General features: G+C 45.5%; 1 protein-coding gene across 1 annotated transcript in view; it reads right to left on the reverse strand.

Moving 5' to 3' along the window:
- The window catches only part of IRAG1 (inositol 1,4,5-triphosphate receptor associated 1), a gene marked incomplete at both ends in the record, with an annotated part of 116332 nt that overhangs the window by 20847 nt on the left and 82614 nt on the right, over positions 1 to 12871 (reverse strand). Inside the window, 4 exon segments of the mRNA XM_082844754.1 lie at positions 4844 to 4985; positions 6990 to 7121; positions 7608 to 7748; positions 10140 to 10170. Coding sequence (XP_082700880.1) covers positions 4844 to 4985; positions 6990 to 7121; positions 7608 to 7748; positions 10140 to 10170 — 446 coding nt within the window.

Genomic DNA, 12871 nt, shown 5'->3' on the forward strand with positions numbered 1-12871 from the left:
TAGGATTCTATTTTATTCTTTTTTTGACAGTTGTACTCTTCTATTCTCATATTTCTGATTTGTTCTTTTATGCCTTTAATAATTTTACCCATATCTTTAAAAAATGTATCAGATTGTTTTATTATCTGCTATCTTTAGCATATAATCCTGTGGTTTGGGTATCTGATGATTCTTGCTTGTGGTAGATTGTTTTCCTATTTTATAATTCTATATTGTAAACTCATCTTCTGTGAAGCTTTACTTAGAGGATCCTGTGTCTCCTGGGTGCAGGGTGTGTCTCTCCAGAGCGACTTATGTTTGTTTCCGCGGTGTTCCTAGCAGCACCATTGTGATGTTCTTTTCAGAATCTCTGCATATTGCATCATCACTTTTGTTATGGCATGTACTTTGTGGGCATGCACTTTTCCTATGAGGAAGGAGAAAGTGTTTTTTTCTTACTAGAGCCCAGGGTGAAACAGACAAACTTCCTTGATTTGTTCCATTGTGAGTTGGTGAGTATTCCACAGATGCAGTCCTTGGAAAGTCTTAACTTTCTATGGGAGGCTCAGAGTCAACTCTCTGCCTTGGATGTCCGAGGCCTCATCTCAGATTGCATGTGAGTGCAAAAGCCCAGAGCCCAGATAGCTGAGGCTGACTCTTATCCTCAAGGAAAGCTGCAGGGTCAGCTTGGTTTCAGTTCTCTTTTCTTTTCTTGTATCTGAGTATTTCAATTTCTTTTCTTGTGGAGTCAGCTATTCTTTTAGACTAATGTTTGCTTCACTTTATCCAGCAGAAATTTCTAAGTATTTGTAGTCAAAGGATTTTCAAGTTTTCCAGTCAGCCAAAACAGCAGAACCAGAAAATATTCTTTGTGTATGAAGAGTTCATACAGTTAATAAAATACCAATGTCACAAGTGGGCAAAGAATTAGAGAATTTACACAAGTAGAAATACAAATGCCCAAGAAACATTTGAAAAGGTCAAGAAATACAAATTAAAACTATGGGAAGAGATACGATATTGGCCCATCAAAGTCAAAAATATTTTCAAAAAGAAAAGCCAAGAATGTCCATGGCACAATGAATTGAGCATCACCGTTACCCATTAAATGGAAATATCAATGGGTTATTTGGAAATAATTTGCTTTAAGAGCCTTATATGACATATATACACTAATATGTATAAAATAGATAACTAATAAGAACCTGCTGTATAAAGAAAAAAGAAGATTAATGACATAAACTCTGAATCTGTCTGTCATCAGAATTCCCCATTAAAATGCAAATCCACCTGATAGAGGGAATGATTGTTCTTTATTAATCACAGAAAACTGAGCATATATTAGTTTGTCACCATTAAATATACAGAGCAAATATACAAGGAATTGAACACAAAACTGGGGCATTTTTTACAGTAGAACGGACAAAGGTAAGATTTCAGGGATATATTTCAGTCAAGGGACAGCATGAAGGTGGGAAAAGATGCCTTGAGAACAAACCTCACTTGTTTCCCATTTTTTAAAGGTAAACCTGGAGTACTATGACTAGAGAGAATCTATGAGATATTTATATTGACTCTTGATTAATTTCTTCTAAAAGCTAGGCATTGCAATGACACTACTTTATTGATTATTCTGGTCACAACTCCTGTCAACTGAAGTTTGTGTTTTTTTCCCTCTCTGGATATTTGGTAAAACTGACTTTTCCCCTAAAGCTCTCCAGTGACTATTCAATTCTCTGTTTCAGTTTGTTTAATAAAGATCTTATTTATACAGAAAAAAAAAGGAGCCTTCTACATATTCCTTTCCCCTGAGCTAGTGTTTACACTTCTGGAAATCTACCGTAAGGAAATAATCCAAAATGCAGGCAATCAGCATGTTTCATATTCAGAAAAAAAAAAATAGATTTTTTTTTCTTCTTCTGAATGTGTATCACCTTTCTTGAAATCAGAGATTTTTTTTTTTTCACTGTAGTCTTCAGGCACAGACAAAGACTGCATATATGACAAAGAAGTCATATAAAAGCTTAAAGAACAACCACCATCAGGGAATGGTCACAGAGTATCTGATGGGCACATCTGGCCCCTCTGCACCAGCCCAAGCTGAGGTGTAGCTTGGAAAAACAGTGGAGTGGGAACAGATGTGTGAAAACTACCCATTCACCGTTCAACACTCCACTACCGGCTCCCATCTGATTGTAAGCACTTTCTCAGGCCCCCAGACTGAACGTGGGACTCTGACATGTGCGCCCATAAAATCTGCTTACATCTATCACAGCACTGCTTACACTGCCTTGCCCTCACCACAGGTTGGGAACTCCTCTGGGTCGGGGGCTGGGTACACTTCACCTCTGTATTCCAGTATCACGTGGGCACACCGGAGATGCTCAATAAACGCCTGTAGAATGAATGGATGAGACTCACGGGCAACTGTGCTCATTCCATAAATCGTGGGTAAGGTGGTTCACAGGAGACCCTGCACCTTGCAGGACAATATTGTAAGAGTGCACGTGTTAGGATTTCTTTGGTGGTAGCTTCTCCAACTTCCAACACTGACAGAGAGAGGTTTCTTAGAGGCCCAGATGCATGTGGGTCAGGAGCCTTGCTGCCAAGACCAAAGCAGACGGTCTGGAGCATGTGTACGCTGCCTTTGGACCCTGGGAAGCGTCACTGATATTCCCCAGGAAACTTGTGAAACCTCCTGTTTATAAAGGTTTCTCCATCTGTTATACTTTGTGTATTTTCCCTCCTTCTGCTCTTGGTAACACGGATGTTTGCATTCCAACAGGGATTCCTGTTGCTAAAAGGTCTGTTTTCTCCTGCTAACACCACACCTCATCAGCCAGAGCCCAAACCCTGGCAAGCTCCCAAGGAGAGATACTGGTCCACAGCACAGTCCTCCTCCTCCTGGACTGCGGCAGAGCCTCCTAACTCGTCTCTCCATCCCTCAATGTCCACACTCTCCTAATGCATCGTCCACTCTGAAGTCAGCAATCTTCTAAAAATAAAATCTGACTATGTCAGCTGGTGTAAACCCACCGGTGTCTCCTCACTGCCTGGAGGACAAAGACCCAGATTGTTCACAGGGCCTGGCATGTGGCCCTGGTCTAACAAGTCTTACCTTCAACATGTCATTGTCATGCTCCAACACCCCAAACCACAGCAGACTGTTTGTTTCATGGTCTTCTCAGCCCAACCTCCATGCCTTTGCACATGCTATTTCCTCCACTTGGGGTGTATTTCCCCCTTTAGCCTGGAGAACTCCTACTTTTACTTTAAAACACTGCAACTCTCCTACTGTATAGCACAGGGAACTATATTCAATAGTCTGTGATACAATGTTCACTGCAGTGCTATTTACAGTAGCCAGGACATGGAAGCAACCTAAATGTCCATCGACAGATGAATGGATAAAGAAGATGTGGTACATATATACAATGGCATATTACTCGGCCATAAAAAGTAACGAAATTGAGTTATTTGTAGTGAGGTGGATGGACCTAGAGTCTGTCATACCGAGTGAGCTAAGTCAGAAAGAGAAAAACAAATACCGTATGCTAACACATATATATGGAATCTAAAAAAAACAAAAACAAAAACAGGTCAGGAAGAACCTAGGGGCAGGACAGGAATAAAGACGCAGACGTAGAGAATGGACTTGAGGACACGGGTAGGGGGAAGCGTAAGCTGGGAAGAAGTGAGAGAGTGGCATGGACATATATACACTACCAAATGTAAAACCGATAGCTAGTGGGAAGCAGCTGCATAGCACAGGGAGATCAGCTTGGTGCTTTGTGACCACCTAGAGGGGTGGGATAGGGAAGGTGGGAAGGAGACGCAAGAGGGAAGAGATATGGGGATATATGTATATGTATAGCTGATTCACTTTGTTATAAAGCAGAAACTAACACACCATTGTAAAGCAATTATACTCCAATAAAGATGTTTAAAAAATTATAAATAAATAAATAACAATGATATTCTCCTGAAAAAAAAAAGTCTGTGATAGACCATAACAGAAAAGAATATGAAAAGGAATGTATATATATGTATAACTGAGTCACTTTGCTGTACAGCAGTAATTAACACAACATTGTAAATCAACTATACTTCAATAAAAAACAAAACAAAACAAAACCACAGCAACTCAATATCAAGTGGAACCAGATGGCCCTTCCTCTGTGCTTCTATAGCAATCTGTATAGAACTTCTTTAAAAAATAGTATTTCTTTAAAGCATTTGTCTTGCCCACGAGTCTAAAAGTTATCTCAGCAGTATCTCCTTTACCCAGGCTCTCACTCCACCCCTCTGCCCAGACTCCATCTCTCACCTGCATTACTATAATAGTCGCTTTGTGGGTTTCCCTGTCTCTGGCTTTACCCCAGTAATGTAATTGCCACATCACTGCCAGAGGGAATCTTCTAAACTATATATGATCATGTCATTTCCCTGATTAAAATCTTTGGTTGGATCCCTAATGCTTTCCAGGATAAAGTGCAATTTCCTTAGCATGTGCTGCCCAAAGTGGGGACCCCAAAGCACAAAGGTTGTAAGGTTTGGGGTGTGCCACTCTCACAAAGGAGGTTGAATTCTTGCAGCCTATGGGCTTTGCATCAGTGATCAGCTTCTCTGGTTACTTTTATTAGGAGTTGCTTGGGGGCCATTCATGCTTTCTGGTTCCAGGCCCCCAAGCTCACAGGAACAGTGACTGTGAGGCCCTGTGGGCAGCACTGGGCCAGGCAGCAAGCTTTGCTCACCCTAACACAGGTCCTGGGGCTGTCCCATAGGTATGATGCTAGCCTGGATCCATCAGGGACCCAATATTACAGGGCCAAGGTCGGGGGTGGGCAGGAACCCAGTTTCTTACCAGAGGGGCCACAGCTGCGGCTTGAATTCTGATTTGCAAGTTTTTTAAACTCCATGAGCTCTGCATGGTCCTTCTCATACGTCCTCTTCAGGTTCTCCACATACTGCATCATCACTTCTGTTGCTTTTGACATGCGCTTTTCCTGCAGGGAAGAAGAGTGTGAACACACAGGGCATTTGGATGAAAAGCTCATCAGCACTGCTTGCTCTGAGCCAAGCTCTGGGCTGGGGGACTTGAAAGGATACAAGGACCAATCAGACGTGACTCTGCCCTCTAAGAGTTTGCTGTCGGGGATGTGAGTTGAGACAGGGGCTCAGGCACCTGCACTCAGGGATAACAAGGACGAGCCCAGCCACAAAGCCTCAGGAGATGAGAGGGAGCAGAGTCATCTCTGCTTGCAGAGAATGGGTCAGGGGAGGCTTCTTGAGACGGAGTGAAGTGCTGTAGCATCTGGGCACATAGCTATGGGCAGGAGAGACAAAGAGCATTAGCCAGGGAACTCCAAGAGCCAAGGTCCAGAGGCAGGACATCACAAGGCTTCTATCGAGGTGAGGATTTCCCCTCCAGACAGGATCCTTTGCAGAGTGAAAGGGGATGCCATCACGAATTATGCTGGGACAATAAACATATACCAGAATTGTCTGGAAAGCACAGGTCATCCTACTCATGTAGGAATCAGCAAATGGCTGGGTTTGTTCGCAAGAAGAAAAGGTGAGTTAGGGCTGGGTTGTGAAGGACCTTGAATGCTAGACTAAGGAATTTGGACTTATTCTGAAGGAAGAGGGGAGCCATCGAATGTCTTAAAGTAAGGGAGTGTCATAATCAGGTCGCCGGTGGAGACTGGACTGAAGGGTGTGAGACTGGTGGCAGCAAGAGCAACAGAGAAGAGAGGATGAGTGCCTGAACCAGTCCAGTGGAACCAGAGAAGACAGTGAGGACAGAGACACGGAAGCCACTTGGAGAAGGGTGAAGGCTGGAGGGAGCCGTGTGTGGGCTGAGAAACACTTTCACGAGGGCTGTGCAAAATGCGGAAGAGTCTTCTCTACTGACACCCCGTGGATCCCTCAGAGATCCTTGCCCGCGGCCTGCCTGTCCACAGAGGGACACGCTCAGTGACTGTCCCCTGGACAAAGTCCCCACAGCCCTGAGCTGAGACCAGCCACTTCCCTAAAGCCCTCCCTTTGTTGCTGCTCCCAGCTGGAGTGGCTTCCTGGGTGCTGCTGCTGAGTTGGGTGCCCTTTCGCCGGAAGCACACGGGTGGGACAGCCCCGTGGCTTGTCCTTCCTTCATTCTATGAGAACTGCCCAGGGCTGGGCCCCAGGAACACCCCTGTCATGCAAACCACGCAGCAGGACATGGGTCCACAGTAACAGCAACAGTGATAACGACATCCAGGTGCTTTACAAGTGGCACAGTGCCCTGTATGGCAGATACTGTCAGCATCCGCATTTTACGGTTGGAGAAGCTGGAGCACAGAGGCCCAAGGCCACACAGTGAATCCTTGTGGAGCCAGGATGAGAACTCAGGCAGTCTGACCCCACAACACCATGCTGGATCAGGGTGGCACCCTGAGTGCCTCACGACTTCAAAGTGGCTGCGAGGGAGCCAGACTTGGGCCTGCACCCCAGCTTTGCCCCACGCTAGTGCTATTACCTTTCTGAGACTTCACGTCTTCATCAGGGGATAAGGTTATTTACTTTACAGAGTTGCTGGGAGGATTAATGAAACAAAGCAGTTTTTCCTAAAGCACATTTTGCCAAATACTAGTTCCCTGGGAGTTGAATAGGTATTTTGTGGGAAAAAGAAGGGGGAAGCGATTCTTTACTCAAATACATTTGAGAAATACGTCGGTAATGTTAAACAGATTTTTTCATTACAGGACTTCTCAAAGCCTTGCTTATGCCAACATACATTAGAAGTCTCCAAGAAAGGAAGGTAGTATGCAGCAGTTCTCAAATGTAGGTATCCACAGAAAGCTTTTTCTGGGGAGCACCTCAAGAATATGGTGGTCCTTCAAAAATACACTGAGATGACTACGATTATGGACGTAGGATGTCTGGCACAGAGGAAGCCATCCATAAGCAGTATCTGTAGTTGCCACTGCTTACATCCCTGCTCCAGTTACTGCAGACAGAGCAGAGCTCACCTGGCGGACGGCCCCCACCATCTCAGCGCGGCTGGAGAGGCGGGCAGCCAGGCGGTGCAGGACAGCGATGTCCTCCAGCAGCTTCTGGTAGGTCTCCCGGTGCTCACAGTGGTGCCAGAGTGAAGCTGAGGACTGAGGAGGGAGAAGGAACATCACATGGGGTCCTCACAGACCAAGACTTGACCAGGGCTGTCACAAGACGAGCCCTGGCCCCATCCTGGCCGAGAGGAGGGGCCTCGGCAGGGCCCAGGCGATGGCTACTTCTGGGATTGGAGAAGCCCAACGTGGACACTCTGTAGCTGGCTGGCCTGAAGGAAGGGAATCACTTCCGGGTCTCTGGTCCCCAGGGTGCTCCCTTTGCCATCCCAGGTCATCCAGCCCCCTCCTGGGAGGCTGCCAAGGGCTCAGAGGCCTTAACCACAGCCCTGAGGTAACCAAGCCTTTGGGATCTCGGCCTCAGCTCCGCCCAGCTCTGAGGAAGACTGCCTGGCTCAGGGCCTTGGCCCCATTTCTCACTTCAGGAGACTCTACTTGGTGACTGAGAAAAGCAGGAGACCCAGCACAGCCCTTGGGGAAAGTGTCTCCTGCAAGGATTCCCCAATCAGGCTCCACAATTACCGTAATGGAAGCTTTGAAGTGTTCCAGTTCCTTCTCTGTGTTCTCCTCTGTCAGGTTGCGTTCCCTTTCCGCCTGGTTAATTCTAGATTCTAGGGTGTAGCTGTCATTTCTAAAGGCCAAGGACAGTTGTACAAACACGTTCTGTTGGGAACAAGAGTGTTGGAGAGGTGCTAGGAGGAGTTAGTGCTGGGAGCAAGGCTGCTGGTGGAGTTTTTGCTCAAGGATTTTAAATCAGCTCCTGGAACCAGCCCCCAAAGCAGCCAAGAACAAGTGAAACTCTCCCTTAATGAAGTAAACTGCACAAAAGATGGCGAAATAGTAACCTGAGGTCCATGCCAGGTCCTTCCCAGGACCAGAAGACCAAACACATTTTACTGAAAAAGAATAAGAGAATAACACTTTGCTTTTTCCTGAATGTCAAGAAAATAACATCCTGTATATGGGTTTAGATAAACTCGGGCCAACACAGCTGATTGCGTAAGCAGTTTGGATTCATGCTAGGATTTATGGCATGCAGGTTCTGGAGATTTCACATGAAACCACTGTATTTAAAGAAACCCCACTTGAGATGTAGGCCTGTTGACTCAGAGCAAACTTCAACCAGCATCTTATCTGAATATTCCAAATCCTACGCTGAAAGCAGCTTTTACAAGCTGCCAGGAGATTAAACAAAGCCAAGTATGATCCTGTTAGGAGAAGCTTTCTGGGACAAATACTCCATGCCAAAAATGCGGCCTGCATGAATGAACTTTGAAAGGTGGTGTTGATCAGACATGGAATTCCTGGTCTAATAGGAAACTACTGGGGAGGAGAAATAGACAGATGGACTCTACACAGGAAGGAAGCAATGGCCTTCATTTTTACAGCCCTCATTTACCTTGCCTGTGTCAAGTGGTAGAAGATTTACACCCTTAGGGTGAGTTGACTCTGCCTGAGCATCTGAAGTTCATGTAACATGGCCCACGGTGGGCAGACATCTCCAGACGGAGAACTGAAGACCCTGAACTGCTCGATGCTGATGATGATGAGGGCCACATTGAAAGCTACTCCCTGTTGAGCACCTGCTATACGCCAGCACTGGCAGGAGTTTTACGCACCTTAGCTTGTTTAATCCCTCAACAATCCTCTGCCATAGGAACTGTTATGTCCACTTTATGGGTAAAGAGACCGAGAGCAGAGAGGTCATTAACTGGTTCAAGGTGTCACAAGGGAGTAGCAGAGCCAGAATTCAGCCTCAGACGATTTTATTCCAAAGCCTGTGCCCCTCTCACCATGCTGAGCACAGATTGTGTCAGCACACACCTGAGGACAGGAGCGCACCCTTAACCAAAGTGCCTGCGGCCATCACCACCAGCGTCAGTGGGTGGAGATTCTCTGTCTTGCCCAAGCCTCAGTCAAGTTTATCAATAATGCTCAATATTTAGTTCTCTATAACTGGGTTATCCCCTTAATGGCAGTGTGATATAAAGAGCCCTGAAGTCAGTCAGAACACTTGACTCCAAATGCTGATTCTGCTAAGCACTGGGTCTGGGATCTCAGATAACTTATTTAATCCCTCAGTTTCCTCCTTTGTTCTGCTACCTGCTCTACCTGTTTCTCAGAGCTGATGGGGGGGTCAGCTGAAAGGATGGATATGTGTGTGCCAAAGACTGTGAGTTCTACGTCTGTGTGCCAGGTAATTGTTACTATCTGTGCCAGATATTTTACACAGTCCATCTCCCTGTGCTTATGTGGTCCACCGGGTCTCAGTAAGTGTATGTTTGTTTTCTTGTTATCAAGGGTAAACTGTAAAATCTTCCATCCTCCCAACCCGGAGTGAAGTATTCTGGAATCATCCATGTTCTTGCTCCCCTCCTTCTATCAATTCCAATGTAATTGTCATGGAAACAAACTACTGCTGGTGCCGGAGGTCCTCACTGTCTCACCTCCGATGCATTCTCTTTGACCATCTACCCCTTCGACAGAACGAAATGCAAATTCCTCTCAGCTCACTCACCAGCCCCATTGGGACAGCTTCTCTACAGAGACAAGGAGGCCCCGAGGAGAATCATGGGAGAATCAGGGAAGGTGGGAGAGCTGACAGCATAGCCACCACCTTGGCTGAGCTGGCTTCCTTACATCTGAAACCCTCAGAAGGAAAGCACCTTCTTCCTCCAGACCGAAGTCTGAAACGTGAAATCTGACCATCTTTTAATAATTTTGAAATAAATTTGATTCAGTTCTGCAGCCTCCCAGCTGCCCTGTGTATCTAAGTCATACTTTTAAAGAAAACAAACAACCGTTGAAGAAATGTGGAACTTCCAGCTACTGTCTCATCCCTGACGAAATTTGTCAAAATCTTCCATTAACTGGAGTGGTGGTCGGGGGCTCGGTGGCTCAACAGGGCTGATCACGACGCCCATATTCCCCCCATGGCCACTCATTCTCATGTTTGTATAAAAATGTCAGGAGCAGAGGCTGGAGAAGGAAATGTTCTGAATGAACCCACTCAAGCTCAAGTACTCAATTTCATAAAACACTGGAGTTACTTACCTCAACTTCCTTTTCAGTGAGTGGAGGGGCACTGTGAAAAAGAAAAGACATGTAAATGAACTTTATCCAACCTTTGAAATAAACCAAAAGGTGCCTTTGAACAGCACGCAGACCAGGTGTTTCCAGGAATTAGAGTAAGCAGGGCTGGCGAGATGGAAAAGATGCAGGGTACCCTTTGTGTGAGTTCTGTAACCCGTGAGATATTCGCCAAGATAGTGACTCCTGCAGAGGAAGCATGGTGGAAACTATTAGATCCTGGGGTCAGTGCTCCACCAGTGCCTTTACTAAGTGTGACTTTGGATGAGTTATTTAATCTAAGTTATTTAATCTCATCTGTCAATTGGGAATAATATCTACCTTGCAGGAGTCTTATAAGGAATATATATACGTATGTATAAATGTATATATGTATGTGTCTATATTCACCTATATATGACATCCACACGTGTATGTATGTGTATATATATGTACATATGTGTATATTCATATGACATCCACACTCAGCTGGCACTCAGGAGATGTTTATTATTATGATTAACTCACAGGCATGCTGTGAGGACTTAATAACAGACTATACAAGCTATATACTTCATAAGTTGTATACATCTGAACAGCCATTATAATTTTTCTGGGGCTGCCCAGGTCTGCAAAGCCTGACCCTCCTCCTGCCTGAGGGGTGTGACAAGGGTGCATATGAGCCAGAGAATAGACGGTAGGGAAGAGTGGCCAGAGCTCTTCTCCACAGCAAGAGCCTCTTCTGATGGCTGGAATCAGAGTTCGGCCGAGAGAGCCCCAGCTGGTGCAGAGGGTGCGGTTCCCACAGCAAGCATCCTCCGCTCTGCACCCTTGCTCGGCTGCTGCTCTGGCTGGTGACTAAAGCAAGCCCTGCTCTGAAACTCGGACGACGTAAATAACGCACCGGGCCCTTTCCTGTGCTGGGGTGGGAGAACGGGGAGGAGTCCTACTGGCGTCACAGGACTTGGCAACCAGCATGCCATCGATAAGGTTCTCAGGAAACACAGCTTCCTCCCTTTGACGGGTGTGGAGGGACCCCGAGAGCAAAGGTAGGGGTCAGCAATCTCTGCAAGGGGTTGGTTCTCACCCCTGACAAGGGACTATGAGAACCTTCCTGTCAGGATGAGGCAACAAGACCCCGTGGCCATCAAGTCAGCAGAGTACAGAGCACGAGATAAACAAGTGCAAAGCTGTTTGAGGCTTGCAGTTCTGGCCACAGGCCCACCCGTCAGGCCCTTTCCTCTGGGGGCCAGCCAACACAATCTCAGCTGTCATATAGGACATGCACATCTTGCTTAAATGGGTTATCAAACTCACTAAGCTTGCGTTTGATTCCTGGCTTTGTTTGGATATTATGTGAAAATTACGTTTTCATCGATTATTAACCAAACTTACTTTTCTACCTTGATTACTCACGTTCTGCTTTTTTGCTATAGAACGCATTTTTGAAAAATGTACAAGGCCCTGAGGACCCAGGGAGGTGTGGTTTAGGTAAAGAAGCCACATGACAAGGTCAGCTCCTGAAGCAGAGAGCTATGCCTCATGAACTGGCACAGGCAGGGAGGGGCAGAGCCATTACCCTCCAAGAAGGTGGAGGCCTAGCAGGTGACGTACAAGGAGACCACTCTGGATGTGCCTCAGAATTCAAACTGCCTTAATAGGCCTTAGAATAAAATCAAAGGCCTCTGCGAACTGGCCTCTACCGGATTCTTCCCACTCTTCAGCCACATTCGCCATTCTGCTCTTCAAACACACTTACGTTGTTGTGGCCCCAGGGCCTTTACATTTACTGTTCTTTCCTTTTTTTCATGCTCTTGCATTTGCAATTCAGTAGTTTTTAGTATATTCATAAAACTGTACAACCATCATTACAGTCAATCTTAGAACTTTTTAATCCTCCCAAAAAGGAACCCTATACCAATTAGTGGTCACTCCCCCAATCCCCAGCCCTATACAATGACTAATCTACTTTGTCTCTGTGGATTTCCCTATTGTGGGTATTTCATATAAATGGAATCATACAACACATGACTGATTTCTTTCACTTAGCAAAATGTTTTTGAGGTTCATCCATCTGGTAGCACATATAAGTATTTCATTTTTATGGCTGAATAGTATTCCATTTTACGGACATATCCGATTTTATTTATTTATTAGCTGATGGACATTTGGTTTGTCTCCATTTTTAGCTATTATGAAAAATGCTTGTTATTGAACATTCACATACAAGTTTTTGTGTGGACATATATTTTCATTTCTCTTTGTTATATACCTAGGAGTGGAATTGCTGGGCCATACAATAACTGTATGTTTAACTTTTTTTTTTTTTTTTTTTTTTGCAGTACGTGGGCCTCTCACTGCCGTGGCCTTTCCCGCCGCGGAGCACAGGTTCCGGACGCGCAGGCCCAGCAGCCACGGCTCACAGGCCTAGCCGCTCCGCGCGGCATGTGGGATCTTCCTGGACCGGGGCACGAACCGCGCTCCCTGCATCGGCAGGCGGACTCCCAACCACTGCGCCACCAGGGAAGCCCTGTTTAACTTTTTGATAAACTGTTATTCCAAAGTGGCTGTACCATTTTACTGAGAATTTCAATTCCTCCATATCCTCACCAACATTTGTTATTGCCCACCTTTTTTATTAAAACCATTCTAGGGATATAAAATTATATCTCATTTTAATCATTTATGATCAATGATAAATCATTCATTTAATGAAT

This window comes from Leucopleurus acutus (genome assembly GCF_964270905.1).
Source record: "Leucopleurus acutus genome assembly, chromosome: 8".
Lineage (NCBI taxonomy): Eukaryota > Metazoa > Chordata > Mammalia > Artiodactyla > Delphinidae > Leucopleurus > Leucopleurus acutus.